The 15,994-nt window shown below is 41.0% G+C and overlaps 1 protein-coding gene across 3 annotated transcripts in view; it reads right to left on the reverse strand.

Moving 5' to 3' along the window:
• C20H16orf87 (chromosome 20 C16orf87 homolog) overlaps nt 1-15,717 on the reverse strand; it is a 32,196-nt gene extending 16,479 nt beyond the window's left edge. For all 3 annotated transcript variants that reach the window (NM_001194607.2, XM_028840583.2, XM_077984028.1), the window contains 2 exon segments: nt 8,097-8,193; nt 15,545-15,717. In NM_001194607.2, coding sequence (NP_001181536.1) covers nt 8,097-8,193; nt 15,545-15,610 — 163 coding nt within the window. In that variant the 5' untranslated portion in view covers nt 15,611-15,717.
• Nucleotides 15,718-15,994: the final 277 nt, after the last annotated feature.

Below are 15,994 nucleotides of genomic sequence, written 5' to 3' on the forward strand. Positions count from 1 at the left end.
AAGAGAAGAGACTAAGTCTTTGATGAAATCATTGAGCCACTACCCTTGTACTGCCTATCTTTATCCTCCTTCCAATACAGTGTCAATTTCCAATACAGTGTACAACACAATCCTAACATGATCCTATAGGCATGCCAGAATGAAAAGGAAAGGAAATGGGGGGAAAAGCAATAATGGATAAAAACTGCCTTGAGTTGAAGAGCTGAGCTTTCAGATGGAAAGGACCCACTGAATGCCAAGGAAGAATGAGAACAAAATTAAAGTGTGAATGCAAAACAAAGGCACTCTCCACAATATAAGATAAGAAATGTACCATTATGTCTTGTCTGGAAAAGTTTTTCCAGGAATAAAGCAATTTCTGGGAAATTTGTTCCAAAAGTAAAAACACATGGGTTAAAAGGAACAAACACACAGTATGTAAGAAAGAGTGGTACCAAGCGTGGTGGTTCACCCCTGTAATTCCAGCACTTTGGGAGGCCGAGGCGGGCAGATCCACCTGAGGTCAGAAGTTCAAGACTAGCCTGGCCAACATGGAGAAACCCCGTCTCTACTACAAATTAAAAAATTAGCCAGGCATGGTGGCACATGCCTGTAATCCCAACTACTAGGGAGGCTGAGGCAGGAGGATCATTTGAACCCAGGAGGTGGAGGTTGCAGTGAGCCGAGATCAGGCCACTGCACTTCAGCCTGGGTGACAGAGCAAGACTCTGTCTCAAAAAGAAAGAAGAAAGAAAAGAAAAGAAAAGAAAAGGGATTATCCTGGGAGTACAATGGAAAGAAATCCTAGTACAAGAGCTGTACAGCAGACCTAAAAACAATCAGTCTTAATTAGAAGTCAAAGAACTCTATGAAAAGTGTTTTGAAGATGAATATAGATATCATAGACTGTATGATTAAGAATCTAAAAGTACAGGCTCAGAGGCAAATGTATGCATTTTTTTCATCAAAAGGCAAGAAAAACCCCACAAAAATCAACTACATAAAAGCCATGTTTCATATAGGAACGTACAGCACTTTTATGCAATTAGCAAGTAAGGAACGAGGCTTGCATTTTTTTTTAATTTTTGTATTTTTAGTAGAGATGGGGTTTCACCACATTGGCCAGGTTGGTCTTGAACTCCTGACCTCAAGTGATCCCTCTGCCTCAGCCTCTCAAAGTGTTGGGATTACAGGCATGAGTCACCGCGCCGGCCAGCAAGTAAAGAACAATACTTTCTGAATAACAAAACCAAACCTCCACAGTCAATTCAGAGTTGAGGACCACTTATACCACTCAATCACTTTGGATTTATAAAAGGTACAGGTGATAATCATTTCTCCATTTTTTTCCCTTAACTAAAAGTGAACTTGTCATTTATAAACTTCGTTGCTTATCAGCCTTAGCCTATTAACTTATATTAAAGAATAATTTGAAAACTAAGTTTAGGTTTTTTTCCCTTTTTTCTTTCTCCCCATAAAAAATGAGAAGGTTATTTACTTGACTATGCTTACCCTAAACCTTTTACTCATTGAAAATTACACAGTTAAAATACTAATAAGCAATTATAATTTCCTACTGTCTCAACTATTTTTTCTTTCCTTTACAGGGAACTCTAAATTTTTAATTTTATTAAATTTTAAATTCTAAATTTTATGAACTAGTGTCTCATTTAGAAATTTATTTTCTTCTACAGTTTTTATAATTAAAATTTTCTTCTTTTTTAATTTGAGATAGAGTCTCACTCTGTCACTCAGGCTGGAGTGCAGCAGCAAGATCACCACTCACTACAACCTCTGCTTCCCAGGCTCAAGCAATCCTCCCACCTCAGCCTCCCAAGTAGCTGAGACAACAGGTACATACCACTGAGGCCAAAAAATAGGGTCTGGAGGCAGGGAACTTAAAGCGATCTCACACTTCGGCTATAACAGGAAACATCCTCTTCATAGGGCATAGGCCAAGTAAATGACTTTGTAACTTTACTTCATCCTCTCTATAGGGGGTAGGCCAAGTAAATGACTTTGTAACCTTACTTCATGCTCTCCTTTTACATAGGGTGTGCCCCAAATAGAGGGTATTTAAACTCACAAAAACTCTGTAACAGGGCCTTTGAGACCCTATGCTCCAAGCCCACTCCCACACTGTACTTTATCAATAAATCCATTCAATCTTTCCTTGCTTTGTGTGTTTTGTCCAGTTCTCTGTTCAAGACACCAAGAACCTGGACATACTCCAGAGTTAACATCACCATGCCTGGCTAATTGTTTGTATTTTTCTTTTTTAGAAACAGGGTTTCGCCATGTTGCGCAGCCTGATCTCGAACTCTTGAGCTCAAAGCGATCTGCTCGCCTCGGCCTCCCAAAGCACTGGGATTACAGGTGTGAGACCTTGTGCCCAGCCTGAGCATTTCTTTCTTTCTTTTTTTTTTTTTTTGAGGTGGAGTTTCACTCTTGTTGCTCAGGCTGGAGTGCAATGGTATGATCTTGGCTCACTATAACCTCTGCCTCCCTGGTTCAAGCAACTCTCCTGCCTCAGCCTCCCGAGTATTTGCGATTACAGGTGCATGCTACCACGCCCAGCTAATTTTTGTACTTTTAGTAGAGATGGGGTTTCACCATGTTGGCCAGGCTGGTCTCAAACTCCTGACCTCAGGTGATCCACCCGCCTCGGCCTCCTAAAGTGCTGGGATTACAGACGTGAGCCACCACACCCGGCTGAGCATTTCTTAACACAGTGTTAGTGCTAACATGCATCTCTTTCTCTCATCAAAATTAATTTTAAATTTTAAAAAGTTCATTAATTCCACCTGGAGTTCATTAATTCCACCTGGCTCACACCTGTAATCCCAACACTTTGGAAAGCAGAAGCGGACGGATCACCTGAGGTTGGGAGTTTGAGACCAGCCTGACCAACATGGAGAAACCCCGCTTCTACTAAAAGTACAAAATTAGTGGGGCGTGGTGACAAATGCCTGTAATCCTAGCTACTTGGAAGGCTGAGGCAGGAGAGCGGCTTGAACCCAGGAGACAGAGGTTGTAGTGAGCAGATATCGCACCACTGCACTCCAGCCAGGGCAACAAGAGCTCTCGCTCAAAAAAACAAAAAAAGATTCATTAATTTCTATAATAGATTTTGCTTATATATACATATTTTCAGCTACATTAAGTTCTATATAGTTTTACTCTACCACCTCCCTAATTTCTATGAATGTTATGAAGGTATAATTGATTAGTATTTATGAAAAACATGAGTTTTAAACAATTCATATCTAGCTAAATCTAGTCAGCCTAACAGATTCTTTTCTTCCTGCACATCACAAACTGTGTACAATAATTAAATAAGAGCTTTCAACCTAGTGAAATGTTAAAAATATCTTTTATAGCTTTATTTTTTAAATCAACGAGCTTTAATTATAGTCCTTTTTTAAAAAAGATGTCTACTTATGCAAACAAGTCTTCCTTGACTCTACCTGTTATATAATTACCTATCTAGGCCAGGCGCGGTGGCTCACGCCTGTAATCCCAGCACTTTGGGAGGCCGAGGCGGGCGGATCACGAGGTCAGGAGATCAAGACCATCCTGGCTAACACGGTGAAACCCCGTCTCTACTAAAAATACAAAAAATTAGCCGGGTGTGGTGGCGGGCGCCTGTAGTCCCAGGTACTTGGGAGGCTGAGGCAGGAGAATGGCGTGAACCCGGGAAGCGGAGCTTGCAGTGAGCCAAGATCGCGCTACTGCACTCCAGCCTGGGCGACAGAGCGAGACTTCGTCTCCAAAAAAAAAATTACCTATCTATCCATTTATGTATTTCCTTATTAATACTACATGTAGAAATCATTTTGTGGGGTTTTAAAAACAAGCTCATGCTTCAAGTACTGTTTTGCAGTTTTTTCTTAAATTAACAATGTTTTAGAGATCTTTCCCGGTTTCAGTACATAAAATCTGTATCATTCTTTCAAACTAGCACATACTAGTAACTAAAAGATAATTTAGTTACTTAATTTAACCATTCCCCTATTGATTACATCTGGCTTACTAACAACCTTCTGCTATTATAAAGTGTTGCCTTGAAAATCCTAGTAAATGCTTGTGTATATAAACAATTAGGCTCTCTAGGCTACCTACCTACTGATTCTAGGCTCTGCATTCTAGGCTATGTGTATTTAAACCTTTTAACAATTACTGGTAACACTGGTCTCCAAAAAGGCTATACCAATTTTTGTTCCCAACAGTATGAGACTATCCATTTTGCCGTACTCATGAAAGTACTTAGAAATTCTTTACACTTATGTGAGCTGTGGGCAAAAAGAATGGCATTTCGTTTCAACTGCATTTCCCTGATAATTAATGAAGTTGGTTATCTTACAGATATATAGTGTACATTTTCATTTCTTCTATTAATTCTCTACTACTTTCCTCAAAACTGAAATGTTCTAGATCTCACTGACAACACTAAGCACTTGATAAATTGTAGTGACCTTAAACTCTTCTCAATGCCCTACATACTATGGGATTATCCAAGGCAAACCTTATTTCTAAGAAATTTAATTGTAAAAACGAGTATTACTGAGTACCTAAAACTTAACATGCTTTGCAAACGTTAGACATTTTCATACGCACTTCAATCCTCTAACACCGGTACTATAAATCTATCTTATAAACAAACAACAGTTGCTCATGGAGGTTAACTAAGTTGCTTAGAAAGGGAAAGAATTTGAATCTGAAGCCAGGTTTTCTGACCCCCATGTCCGTACTCTACCGAACCGTTTTTGAGGCTTTGAATACTCTTAATCCTCTCCCTAAAATCTTTTCCTCCTGTGGTTTCTATGGCACAGCCAATCCTTGACGTTTCTCCTTCCTTTCTGGTTTGGTTTTGCTGCTGATTCTTCCTCCTGCAGGGATTTCTGGGCTTCAATGTTTCATCTTCACTTCAAAGTCAAAAGACCACTCTTATTAAACAAGGAAACCTCAGGAAACTCCAAATATAAAATAATAATGAATTGCTTCTTAAAACTCACTCATGGCCGGGCGCGGTGGCTCAAGCCTGTAATCCCAGCACTTTGGGAGGCCGAGGCGGGTGGATCACGAGGTCAGGAGATCGAGACTATCCTGGCTAATATGGTGAAACCCCGTCTCTACTAAAAATACAAAAAACTAGCCGGGCGTGGTGGCGGGCGCCTGTAGTCTCAGCTACTTGGGAGGCTGAGGCGGGAGAATGGCGTGAACCTGGGAGGCGGAGCTTGCAGTGAGCCGAGATCACGCCACTGCACTCCAGCCTGGGAGACACAGCAAGACTCCGTCTCAAAAAAAAAAAACAAAAAACAAACAAAACAAAACAAAAAAAAACCTCACTCATTGCCACGACTTATATAACATTGGGCTGTTGGTTTTTCTCCTACGGCTGACATTTCTTCTCAGTTGATCTGACCTGTCTATAAAATTGGTGTTTGTCAAAGTTTAGTCCCTGAATGCCTTCCTCTTCCTAACTTACAAACTCTGCAGTGCCAGCTCATCCATTTTCCATGATGACAACTACCATCTAGTCACTGATGGCTCAAAAGTTTTATCTGCAGCTGAGGCTGCAGACTGTATGTCCAACTGAAAAAAAAAAAAAACTACATGGATGATGTTTCTATACCCAAAATTAAATTTTTCATCTTTCCCCCACAGCTTGTTTTCCCTCTCATATTCTCTTTTAACTAGCAATCCAAGTCAGAGATCTGGGAATCTTCTAAATTCTTCCCTGTGGTTTAACTGGTTAAACTTAACAACTCATTAACACTTGTATCATCTGTTTCTTCTTTTATTCATTTTGTTTTACACAAGGTCTCACTCTGTCACCCAGGCTAGAATACAGCAGTACAATCACAGTTCACTGCAGCCTCAACTTCCCAGGCTGATGTGATCCTACTGCATCAGCCTCCCAAAATGCTGGAATTACAGGCATAAGCCATCATGCCTGGCCCTGTTCCTTCTTTTATCTTTGTTGAGTTTCTTAACTCATTTCTCATCTGAATCACTGGTACATAAAATGAACTCAAAAATACTTGAATAAAAAAAATAAGCACTTTGTCTCCCTAAGAACAAGGACCATGTCTTAATTCATTTTTAGAAACTCAGCACTGAGCTGACATGCCACCCCAAAATAGCTACTGAGTGAATCATCATTTCAGGGTTCCTTTATCTAAACCAAACTCTCAGAAAGTAAGATCCAGAAATGCATTTTTAACAAGCTCTTCTGGATGAATCCTATACAGCCAACCCAGCAACCGCCTTTAAGAACCAATGAATTATGTTCATTCTCATGATTAGAAGAGAACTGAAACAGTGACAGAAATGGAACTAAACAAGTTTCCCGCCACTTCTATATAGACCTAAGATAAATAAACCTCTCAGACATAAATAAAAATTATTATTGAATCATCTGCTACTATAATCACTCTAACTCAGTATCCTTAGTTAACCTACTGCAATAATCCACTTCCATATTTGTACCCCTACAAACTGTTCTCTACACAGCAGCTGGAATGATCTTTCTAAAACTCAAATCAGAGGATGCCATCTTCTCCTCACTTTGTCCCACCCCATCTCAGGGACAGTTTCTCCTCACAGTTTACAAACAAAATCCAAACTTCTTACTCTGGTTTACAATCAGAGTAATCTAGCCTCTGCCTAGCCCTCTGAACTCATCTTCCACTCTTCTAACCATACTGTCTACACTGCCATCACAATGGTCTTTTTGTTCCTAAAATATACAAAATTTTGTCCAACCTTAGAACTTTTGCACTTGCTATTGCCATCTGTCAAGAACGCTCTTCTCCCTGACCTTATCATGGCTAGCCCCTTCTATCCACTGAGACTCCATTTAAATGTCACCTCCTCAGAGGGACCTTCTCTAACCACCCAATCAAAAGTAGCCTTCCAGTCACTACATAGGACTATAAAGCATTTATCACAAGGTTACATTTTCTCTGTATATTTGTTCACTATCTCCCACCCACAAGAATATAAGCTCCATGACAGCAGTAAATCTGCCTTAACAGTAGAATTCAATGCTTTGTGCCCAAGGCTTGGAACAGTGTCTAGCATACAGCAGGTGCTCAGTACGTATTTGTAATCAACCTACTCTTATTTCGAGGTCACCACTGTATGAAGGTCTGCTTTTAGCCAAGCATAAGTAACAAAATTGTATCTTTTAGTATTAATAAATATGTCTATTGAACAAATCCAATTTGTCTATTTTAATGGAAAAGCAACAAATTCAAACAAAATCATTTTTTGGATATCCTCGGTCAGGGAACTGTAAAATATAGCCAACATGTCTAAAAATGTTTTTCATACCAAAACCAAGTTATATTTTTCAATGGTCACTAGTTTAAAAAAAAAAAACAAAACTTTAAAGTTGCTGCAAATTTTACCAGCATTGTAAGAGAAAAAACTCAAATGTCCATCAACAGGAAAATGGATAAACAAATCTCCATACAAAGACTCCTACTAAGCAATAAAAAGGAATGAACTCTTATTGGTACATACAACATGGCTGAATCCTAAATAATTACACTCAGTGAAAGAAACCAGGCAAAAAAAGAGTACATACTGTATGATTCCATTTATATGAACAGTGACAGAAGGAAGATCTGTGGTTACCTAGAGTGGAGGTAGCAGGAAGGAGGGATTACAAGGGGAACTAGGACACTTATGAAACTGATGAATGTTCATAATATTGATTGTGGTGATTAACTGGTATATACATATGTCAAAACTTATCAAACTGTGCACTTCAAATACATCCAATTTACTCAATGTCAATTATTACTAAAACTATTTTTTTTAAGTTTGTCTATCAGATCAGGTCACTTGCTAAAACCCATCAATGGTTCTCCGACTTCAAAAATAAATAATTTGTTACAAGCGTTATCAGGTTGTAAGCGACTTAACATTTAAATGCAATACACATGAAACCAATGTCATAAACTAATTCCAATAGTTAATAAAAGTCAAAGACACTTTAATAGATTTAAACTTTTAACTTCAACAAAAAAATGTAAATAGTAAATTCACAAAAATTAACTTTGTATTTCTACATCAAAAAGCTAAAAAGGTATTAAACTCACAATTACCTGTAGAAGGTGGTGATTTCTCTGAGTGTTTTGCATTTAAAAGTTTTCTGCTAATAAATATGTAACCACAGGGACATGATTTACATGCAACAGGAACCTGTAGGAAAAAAAGAAAAATACATATTATTACTATTTTTCTATTGTTAAATTTCTCAGTGTCTATATGATCTCCTCAAATGAATGATAAATTACTTGAAGTAGGAATCACGTATTTATTTAAACCCCAACTCCTTACAACAAATTGTCTGAGATGAGTATCATATCACATAGATATTCACATTCTCTTTTTTCTTCTTTTTTTTTTTTTTTTTTTGGGACGGAGTCTCACTCTGTCACCCAGGCTGGAGTGCAGTGGCATGATCTAGGCTCACTGCAACCTCTGCCTCCCGGGTTCAAGTGATTCTTCTGCCTCAGCCTCCCAAGTAGCTGAGACTACAGGCACCCGCCACCATGCCCAGCTAATTTTTATATATATTTTTTTTTTTTTTTTTGAGACGGAGTCTTGCTGTGTCGCCCAGGCTGGAGTGCAGTGGCCGGATCTCAGCTCATTGCAAGCTCCGCCTCCCGGGTTTTTACGCCATTCTCCTGCCTCAGCCTCCCGAGTAGCTGGGACTACAGGCGCCCACCACCTCGCCCGGCTAGTTTTTTGTATTTTTTAGTAGAGACGGGGTTTCACCGTGTTAGCCAGGATGGTCTCGAACTCCTGACGTCGTGATCCGCCCGTCTCGGCCTCCCAAAGTGCTGGGATTACAGGCTTGAGCCACCGCGCCCGGCCTTAATTTTTTTAGTAGAGACAGGGTTTTACCATATTGGCCAGGTTGGTCTTGAACTCCTCACCTCATGATCTGCCCGCCTCAGCCTCCCAAAGTGCTAGGATTATAGGAGTGAGCCACCACGCCCGGCCTGATATTCATATTCTTCTACTGCTTAACAAAACAATGAGGACCATACCAACACCATAAAAAATAAATGCATATTAAATATGCACTGATGTGAGCGACCGATAGAAAACTGTAATAGGGTCAGAGCAAGGGGAAGTATGTGGAAAAAAAGGTAGCATTTCCTAAAAGGTTAGTTTGACAGCATTTTATGGTATAGAACAAATTTGAAAAGGGTGAGTGGGCAGGAAGTCATTAAAGTAACCCTGGTAAAAGATTATGAAGGACCAAGTGGAATAGTAAGAATGGAAATGGAAAAAGGTAGATCTGCCAGAGTTTCAAAGGCAAGAAAAACAGACAAAGGCCCAAACTGATGACTGGTGAAAAAGTGGGAAGAAGTGAAAATAACTCAGGATTCTAACATGAGAGGAGAAGATATCAACTACTACTGACAAAAAAGAATAAAGAATAGTTTACAGCAACCAGTTTTTTCTTAAATTGTTGTGGGTAGATAGTAGGTGTACATGTTTATGGGGTACACTAACACAGACATGTAGTGCCTAACAATCATATCATGAATCACACATTCATCCTTTGTGTTACAAATAATCTACACTTTTAAAGTTATTTTTAAATGTACAATTAAATTATTACTGACTATAGGACTGGGCGCGGTGGCTCACACCTGTTGGGAGGCCGAGGCAGGTGGATCACTTGAGGTCAGGAGTTTGAGACCAGCCTGACCAACATGGTGAAACTCTGTCCCTACTAAAAAAAAAAATACAAAATTAGCCGGGCATCGTGGCGCATGCCTATAATCCCAACTACCTGGGAGGCTGAGGCAGGAGAATCGCTTGAACCCGGGAGGCAGAGGTTGGGTGCAGTGAGCCAAGATCGCACCATTGCACTCCAGCCTGGGCAACATAAGCAAGACTCCGTCTCAAAAAAAAAATTATTGACTATAATCCCCCTGTTGTACTATCAAATATTAGGTCTTATTCTTTCTAACAACAACCAGTTTGAGAGGCAAAAGTATACTGACATAAAAAAAGAGAATGTAGGAGAAAGTAGGAATTTAGATCCAGAATCTTATATCTTAGTTCCAGAAATGACTCTGGACAAGATATTTAAGATCTTCAAGCTTCTGCTTCCAAATCTGCAAAATACGTAAATTTCCTTTCTCTACTCCAAACTTGTAACTGTTTTTTAAGCCAAGTGCTACTGAAAATCATTGAAAAAATTTTTTAGTTTTCCCCATAATCATTTCACCCATATCAAAGTTAACAATCCTTGGAATCAAGACTTGTTCACCAAAAGTCTGAAACTAATCTTGACGAAAAAGTATTTACAGAATAATTACAGTAAGAAAATTTCAATTTTCTTTGTAAGATAAATTCCCCCATTTGGCAGTTGTTCTGCTGAAGCTTTTTATCTATGTCTGTACAGAATGCCTCATCTTACAAAATCTAAATACTTGATCTAATTGAGCTAAATTGAAATTTTGGCAGAAGAATTCCTTTTCTTTGTATAAAAACATTGAACAAAGGATCTCCAGTTTGTATTTAAGAAAAATAGCACAGAAATCAATAAAAATAATCAAACTCCAGATTTGTCTAACAGCTTGCTTTGTTAAGAATGTGATGAGATCCCTTCAAATCACAACCAAAAAAAGTTACATTTTTTAAATAGTGTAAAATCTGTCTAAAAGAGATGTCTGCCATTTTTTCAAATTTCATATCTTCATATAAACCAAGCTCAAAGGCACTGACTCATTTCATTTACACCTAAACATATTATTAAGGGCATCCACAGTAATGTAAATTGTTTTAAATTAATGCTATCCAAAATACACAAATGCATGTTCTTACTCAACAGCTCCTTTCCTAATCAGCAAGCATTTTCTTTCAGCTACTGAAACTCAATAAATTTGAATCTGGGTTTCAGTCTTATACAAAAGAACATCATATCAATCCATATCCAGAATTAACAGTGTTGCAGTTAGATGAGAAATGTACATTTGGCTTTGAGACCCAGAATGCACAAACACTAACTCAACTGATAGGTTGATTTTCATCCACAAATGAAAGTGTTTTATGCTCAATAAACCTTCATGTGCCAGAGTTAATTCATTCTATCATCCTGTTTAAAATAAAAAGTTCCTTCCCCACAACCTCTGCCCTGGAAAAACAAACAAACAAACACACCACCACCACCATCACCACCCTAGATCCTGTAAAAACAATTATCAAATAGGTTGGACAACTTCAGTAATATTAACCTCATTTCATTAATTATAGTATAATTTAGATTTTAAACAAACACACTAAAGTTTCTTTACATTTCAGTTGATAAACACAACAGTAATGAAATTCTAATGTTATACTTTCAGGATTTTAAAAGGAAAGAAAATATTCAGGCCGGGCGCGGTGGCTCAAGCCTGTAATCCCAGCACTTTGGGAGGCCGAGACGGGCGGATCATGAGGTCAGGAGATCGAGACCATCCTGGCTAATACGGTGAAACCCCGTCTCTACTAAAAAATACAAAAAACTAGCTGGGCGAAGTGGCGGGTGCCTGTAGTCCCAGCTACTCGGGAGGCTGAGGCAGGAGAATGGCGTGAACCCGAGAGGAGGAGCTTGCAGTGAGCTGAGATCCGGCCACTGCACTCCAGTCTGGGTGACAGAGCAAGACTCCGTCTCAAAAAAAAAAAAAAAAAAAGGAAATATTCAAAGTATTGTTTACTGCTAGTTTACTGGGTATTCACTTTTTGAAAGAAAGATTTAGGTTGTTTGTATGTTTTACAAGTAAAACAGATATTTTTATTTTTATTTTTTTATTTTTTTTGAGATGAAGTTTACAGGTGCCTGCCACCATGCCCGGCTAATTTTTGTATTTTTGGTAGAGACAGGTTTTCACCATGTTGGCCAGGCTGGTCTCGAACTCCTGACCTCAGGTGATCCACCCGCCTCGGCCTTCCAAAGTGTTGGGATTACAGGTGTGAGCCACCGTGCCTGGCCTGGATTTTTTAAATCTGCAAAAAAAAAAAAAAAAAAAAAAATCTCGTCCTATAGTGTTTCACTGATTTTTCACCTTTTTTTTTTTTTTTTTTTTGAGACGGAGTCTCTGTCGCCCAGGCTGGAGTACGGTGGTGCGATCTTGGCTCACTGCAACCTCTGCCTCCCAGGTTCAAGCAATTCTCCTGCCTCAGCCTCCCCAGTAGCTGGGGCTACAGGTGCATGCCACCACGCCCAGCTAATTTTTTAGTAGAGATGGTGTTTCACCGTGTTAGCCAAGATGGTCTGGAACTCCTGACCTCGTGATCCACTAGCCTCTGCCTCCCAAAGTATTGGGATTACAGGTGTGAGCCACTGCGCACGCCATTTAACTGATTTTTTAAAAGCTCTAAAATAATTACATTACAGATAACTCATTTAGATTCTTTATTACTGAGAGAACCAAAGGAACTTATACCAGACATATTTGCTATCCATCACATAAAATTTCCTTTAAATTAAAAAAAAGCTGCTCTATTTTTTTAAAAAACAAAGACAAAAACAGAAGCATACACAAAAGATACCAGAAAACTGACAAGAATCTTGAGTACCACTGCACACAAAATAGCTCAGTGATTTTGAGTGACTGATGGATATGAAACCCCTTGAAAATAAAAGTATTGTGGTTTAATATGTTTTAGAATGATATGTTCAACAGAAGCCTGCAAAGGAGATGTTACAAAGCAGTTGATAATCTAGCTTTTTCTTGTTTGCTGATCTCTGTACCAGTCTTTCAAACTTACGCACACACACACAAGTAAATCTAATCAACTGGGAAATCTCAAATTTAAAGATTTTACATTTATGTTTATAAACTATACCTAAATTCTAATTTAATGTTTTTTAGGCAACTTAGAATCATAGCAGTAATCTAATGTTTAGAAAATGGCTTTCTAGATTATAATCATATTCTGGTTTGTAACTAAAAGAAGCCAGTACTTTTAAATTAGAAAGCTAAAATTAATCCATTATTTTTTCACATCAGGTTCATATCACCAAAAGTTTTAATTAGTCCTTATACACGTTATATTCACTTAAGTATTTGGAATAAAGGACAAAACAAACCAACTCATTAAATTACGTACTAGTTTGCTATGGGCAGAATTATGCGCCCCCCACATACCCAAATTCATATATTGAAGCCTTAACCCCAATGTGATGGTATTTGGAGATGGGGCCTTTGAGAGATAATTAGATTTAAATTAAGTCATGAGGGTGGGGCCCTCATGATGTGATTAGAGACCTTTTATGAAAAGGGAGGCCGGGCGCGGTGGCTCAAGCCTGTAATCCCAGCACTTTGGGAGGCCGAGATGGGCGGATCACGAGGTCAGGAGATCCAGACCATCCTGGCTAACACAGTGAAACCCCGTCTCTACTAAAAAATACAAAAAACTAGCTGGGCGAGGTGGCGGGCGCCTGTAGTCCCAGCTACTCGGGAGGCTGAGGCAGGAGAATGGCGTAAACCTGGGAGGCGGAGCTTGCAGTGAGCTGAGATTCGGCCACTGCACTCCAGCCCGGGCGACAGAGCAAGACTCCCTCTCAAAAAAAAAAAAAAAAAGAAAAGGGAGAGAGCTTGACCCTCTCTCCGCCATGTGAGGCCACCAAGAAGACAGCCATCTGCAAGCCAAGAAGAGAGCCCTCACCAGAACATAACCATGCTTGCACCATTATCTTGGACTTCCAGCCTCCAGAACTGTGAGAAAATAAATTTCTGTTGTTTAAGCCACCCAGTCTATGGTATTTTGTTATTACAGCCAAAGCTGGGAAAGCTGATTTTATATGAAAGAATAAATATGGGGAAGGGGGTGTATAATAAAATGAATGTGATCTTTCCAAATAAAACACTGATCCTGTTTTGTTGAAGTTTTTCAGAAACTCCTATAAGTTTAGTATCCTTTGCTCTTTTATATAAAAATAGTCATAAAAAACTGGCTATTTTTCCCAAAAGGTTGCTTTATGCCAATTAGAACGAAGTCAGGATTTGCAAATATTTGTGCCTTACAGAAACTGGAATGCATAACGCATACCCCATGTAAACCTTATACTTCTACACAATTAACTGGAATAATTGGAAATGATTTAAACACTGAAATAATCTCCCACAAAGAGTCATATCGCAAAGACCAGTTTTGTCAAAATTTAACAAATTTAGTTTAGTAGTAAGAATGAAAGTAACTCTTTGGAAAACATGACTAAACTGTTTTTATACTGCATACTGGCATAGCTCCTACACTGTATTTCTTGCACAACCTTTTTCTGATGAGCGTTTGTAGTACAGCCCATAAAGGATACTTAATAAAACATGTAACATGTTTTCTGTTACAAGATTTGAAAAACCTACAAGAATTATCCTTGAAAAATGCACTAAAGTCAGCTTATTAAAAAGTCACCAGCCATTTCAAATTACTCTTGATTTTAAAAAATTTAAAAAGGCGGGGGGGAGGGGAGGCGAGAAAGGTAGTCATTTTGAAAAAATTCACTCAGTGGAAAAGGAAAAAACACACCCAGATCTACACGCTGGTAACAAATGAGGGCCTTACGAATGCTTTTAATTGAAGGAGTTTTAACTCATTCGATGTTAAGGCTTAAAGGAATGTCTATTATTCCAGTAAAGAATTGAGACACGCTTCAACACAGAGAACACTGAAATGAGATGTTTAAATTACAACTATTACACCATGAACTCAATGTAGAAAGGAATCGTTTCAAATTCAAGAAACCAGATAGAGAGAGAGGGAGGGAGAGAGAGACAGAGAGAGACAGAGATATAGATCTAGAAGCAGACAGGCCAAATTTGTAACAGTGGATACTGCGAGGGGTGGGGATACTACGAGCGCCCAAAAAGGAGGAAGGGCTTAAACGGGGGCCTTATTCAATCATGAACCATTAAAAACAACGTAAATGCAGGATTCGCGATTGCACAGCAAAAATATAATAAATACGTGAGGAGGGGAAAAAAAAATCTCCAAATTCGCCGAAACTCAAAATCATTACACGCGGCCCGCTTTGTCCCACTCAGGCGCCCGCCCCGGTCGCTGAGGCGCCGTTTTGGGGGAGCCCCGCACCCGTCGGAACCGGGAACAAAGCCGCCCGGGCCGCAGGAGGGGCTCTCGGAGCCAGGGCCTGGCCTGGGAGGCGGGCGCACGGCGCCCTCTCGCCGGGGCTGCCGCCCGCAGGCTCCCACCGCTGTCACCGCCGCCGGCGAGAAGAGTCTGGGGCGCCAGACAGCCGCCCAATGAGCCCACCACAGGCGTGCTCCCCCAGCTGCCGGGACACAGCAGGAGGGGCTCGGTTGTCTGGCCGCCGCCAGGCGGATACTGGCTGGCCACGGCCCCGGGCTCTTCCCGCGAAACCCCTCGGTGCAGCCCGACCGGCCCCGGACCCCCACCGCCGCCGCCGCGGCCGGGCCCAAGGACCTGCCCACCGCTCAGCCACCGAGAGCCCGGCGAGGTCCCCCTCCACAGGCAACGGCCGCCAAGCCACTGCCGCCCGCCCGCGCGCCCGGCCCCCAGCACCCACCTGTTGGTCGCACTCGGGGCATGATTTGGTGGCCATCTTCACTTTCTTGGCTCGAGTTGCAGACATGCTCCTCTACCTCAGCGGCGGCGGCAGCGACGGCTCGGGCTCCTCCCCTCGCACTTCGGCAGCCCGGCCTCCGGCCGCCCCGTCCCCGCAAGCCTCACCAAGCCTCTGGCGGGTGCGCGCGCGCGCGCGTGCGCGAGCTCGCGCGGAACCTGCGCGCCAAGGGGGCGGGGCGGGGCGTCGGCTGGCGGCTCCTGGGGACAGCGACACGCGCTCCCACTACGACTTGCGACCCACAGCTCGCCCGCGAGCTCGCCCAGAGTATCACTGGAGGAGAAGAGACCTCCCGGACCGCCCCGGCGCGGCAGTGGCCACGCCTCCTCTCGGCCTGGCCGACTACGAGGGGGCAAGGCCTGGGCGGGACTCGGCAGTAACGGGCGTCGAGCT

The sequence above is a fragment of the Macaca mulatta genome, chromosome 20 (genome assembly GCF_049350105.2).
Source record: "Macaca mulatta isolate MMU2019108-1 chromosome 20, T2T-MMU8v2.0, whole genome shotgun sequence".
Lineage (NCBI taxonomy): Eukaryota > Metazoa > Chordata > Mammalia > Primates > Cercopithecidae > Macaca > Macaca mulatta.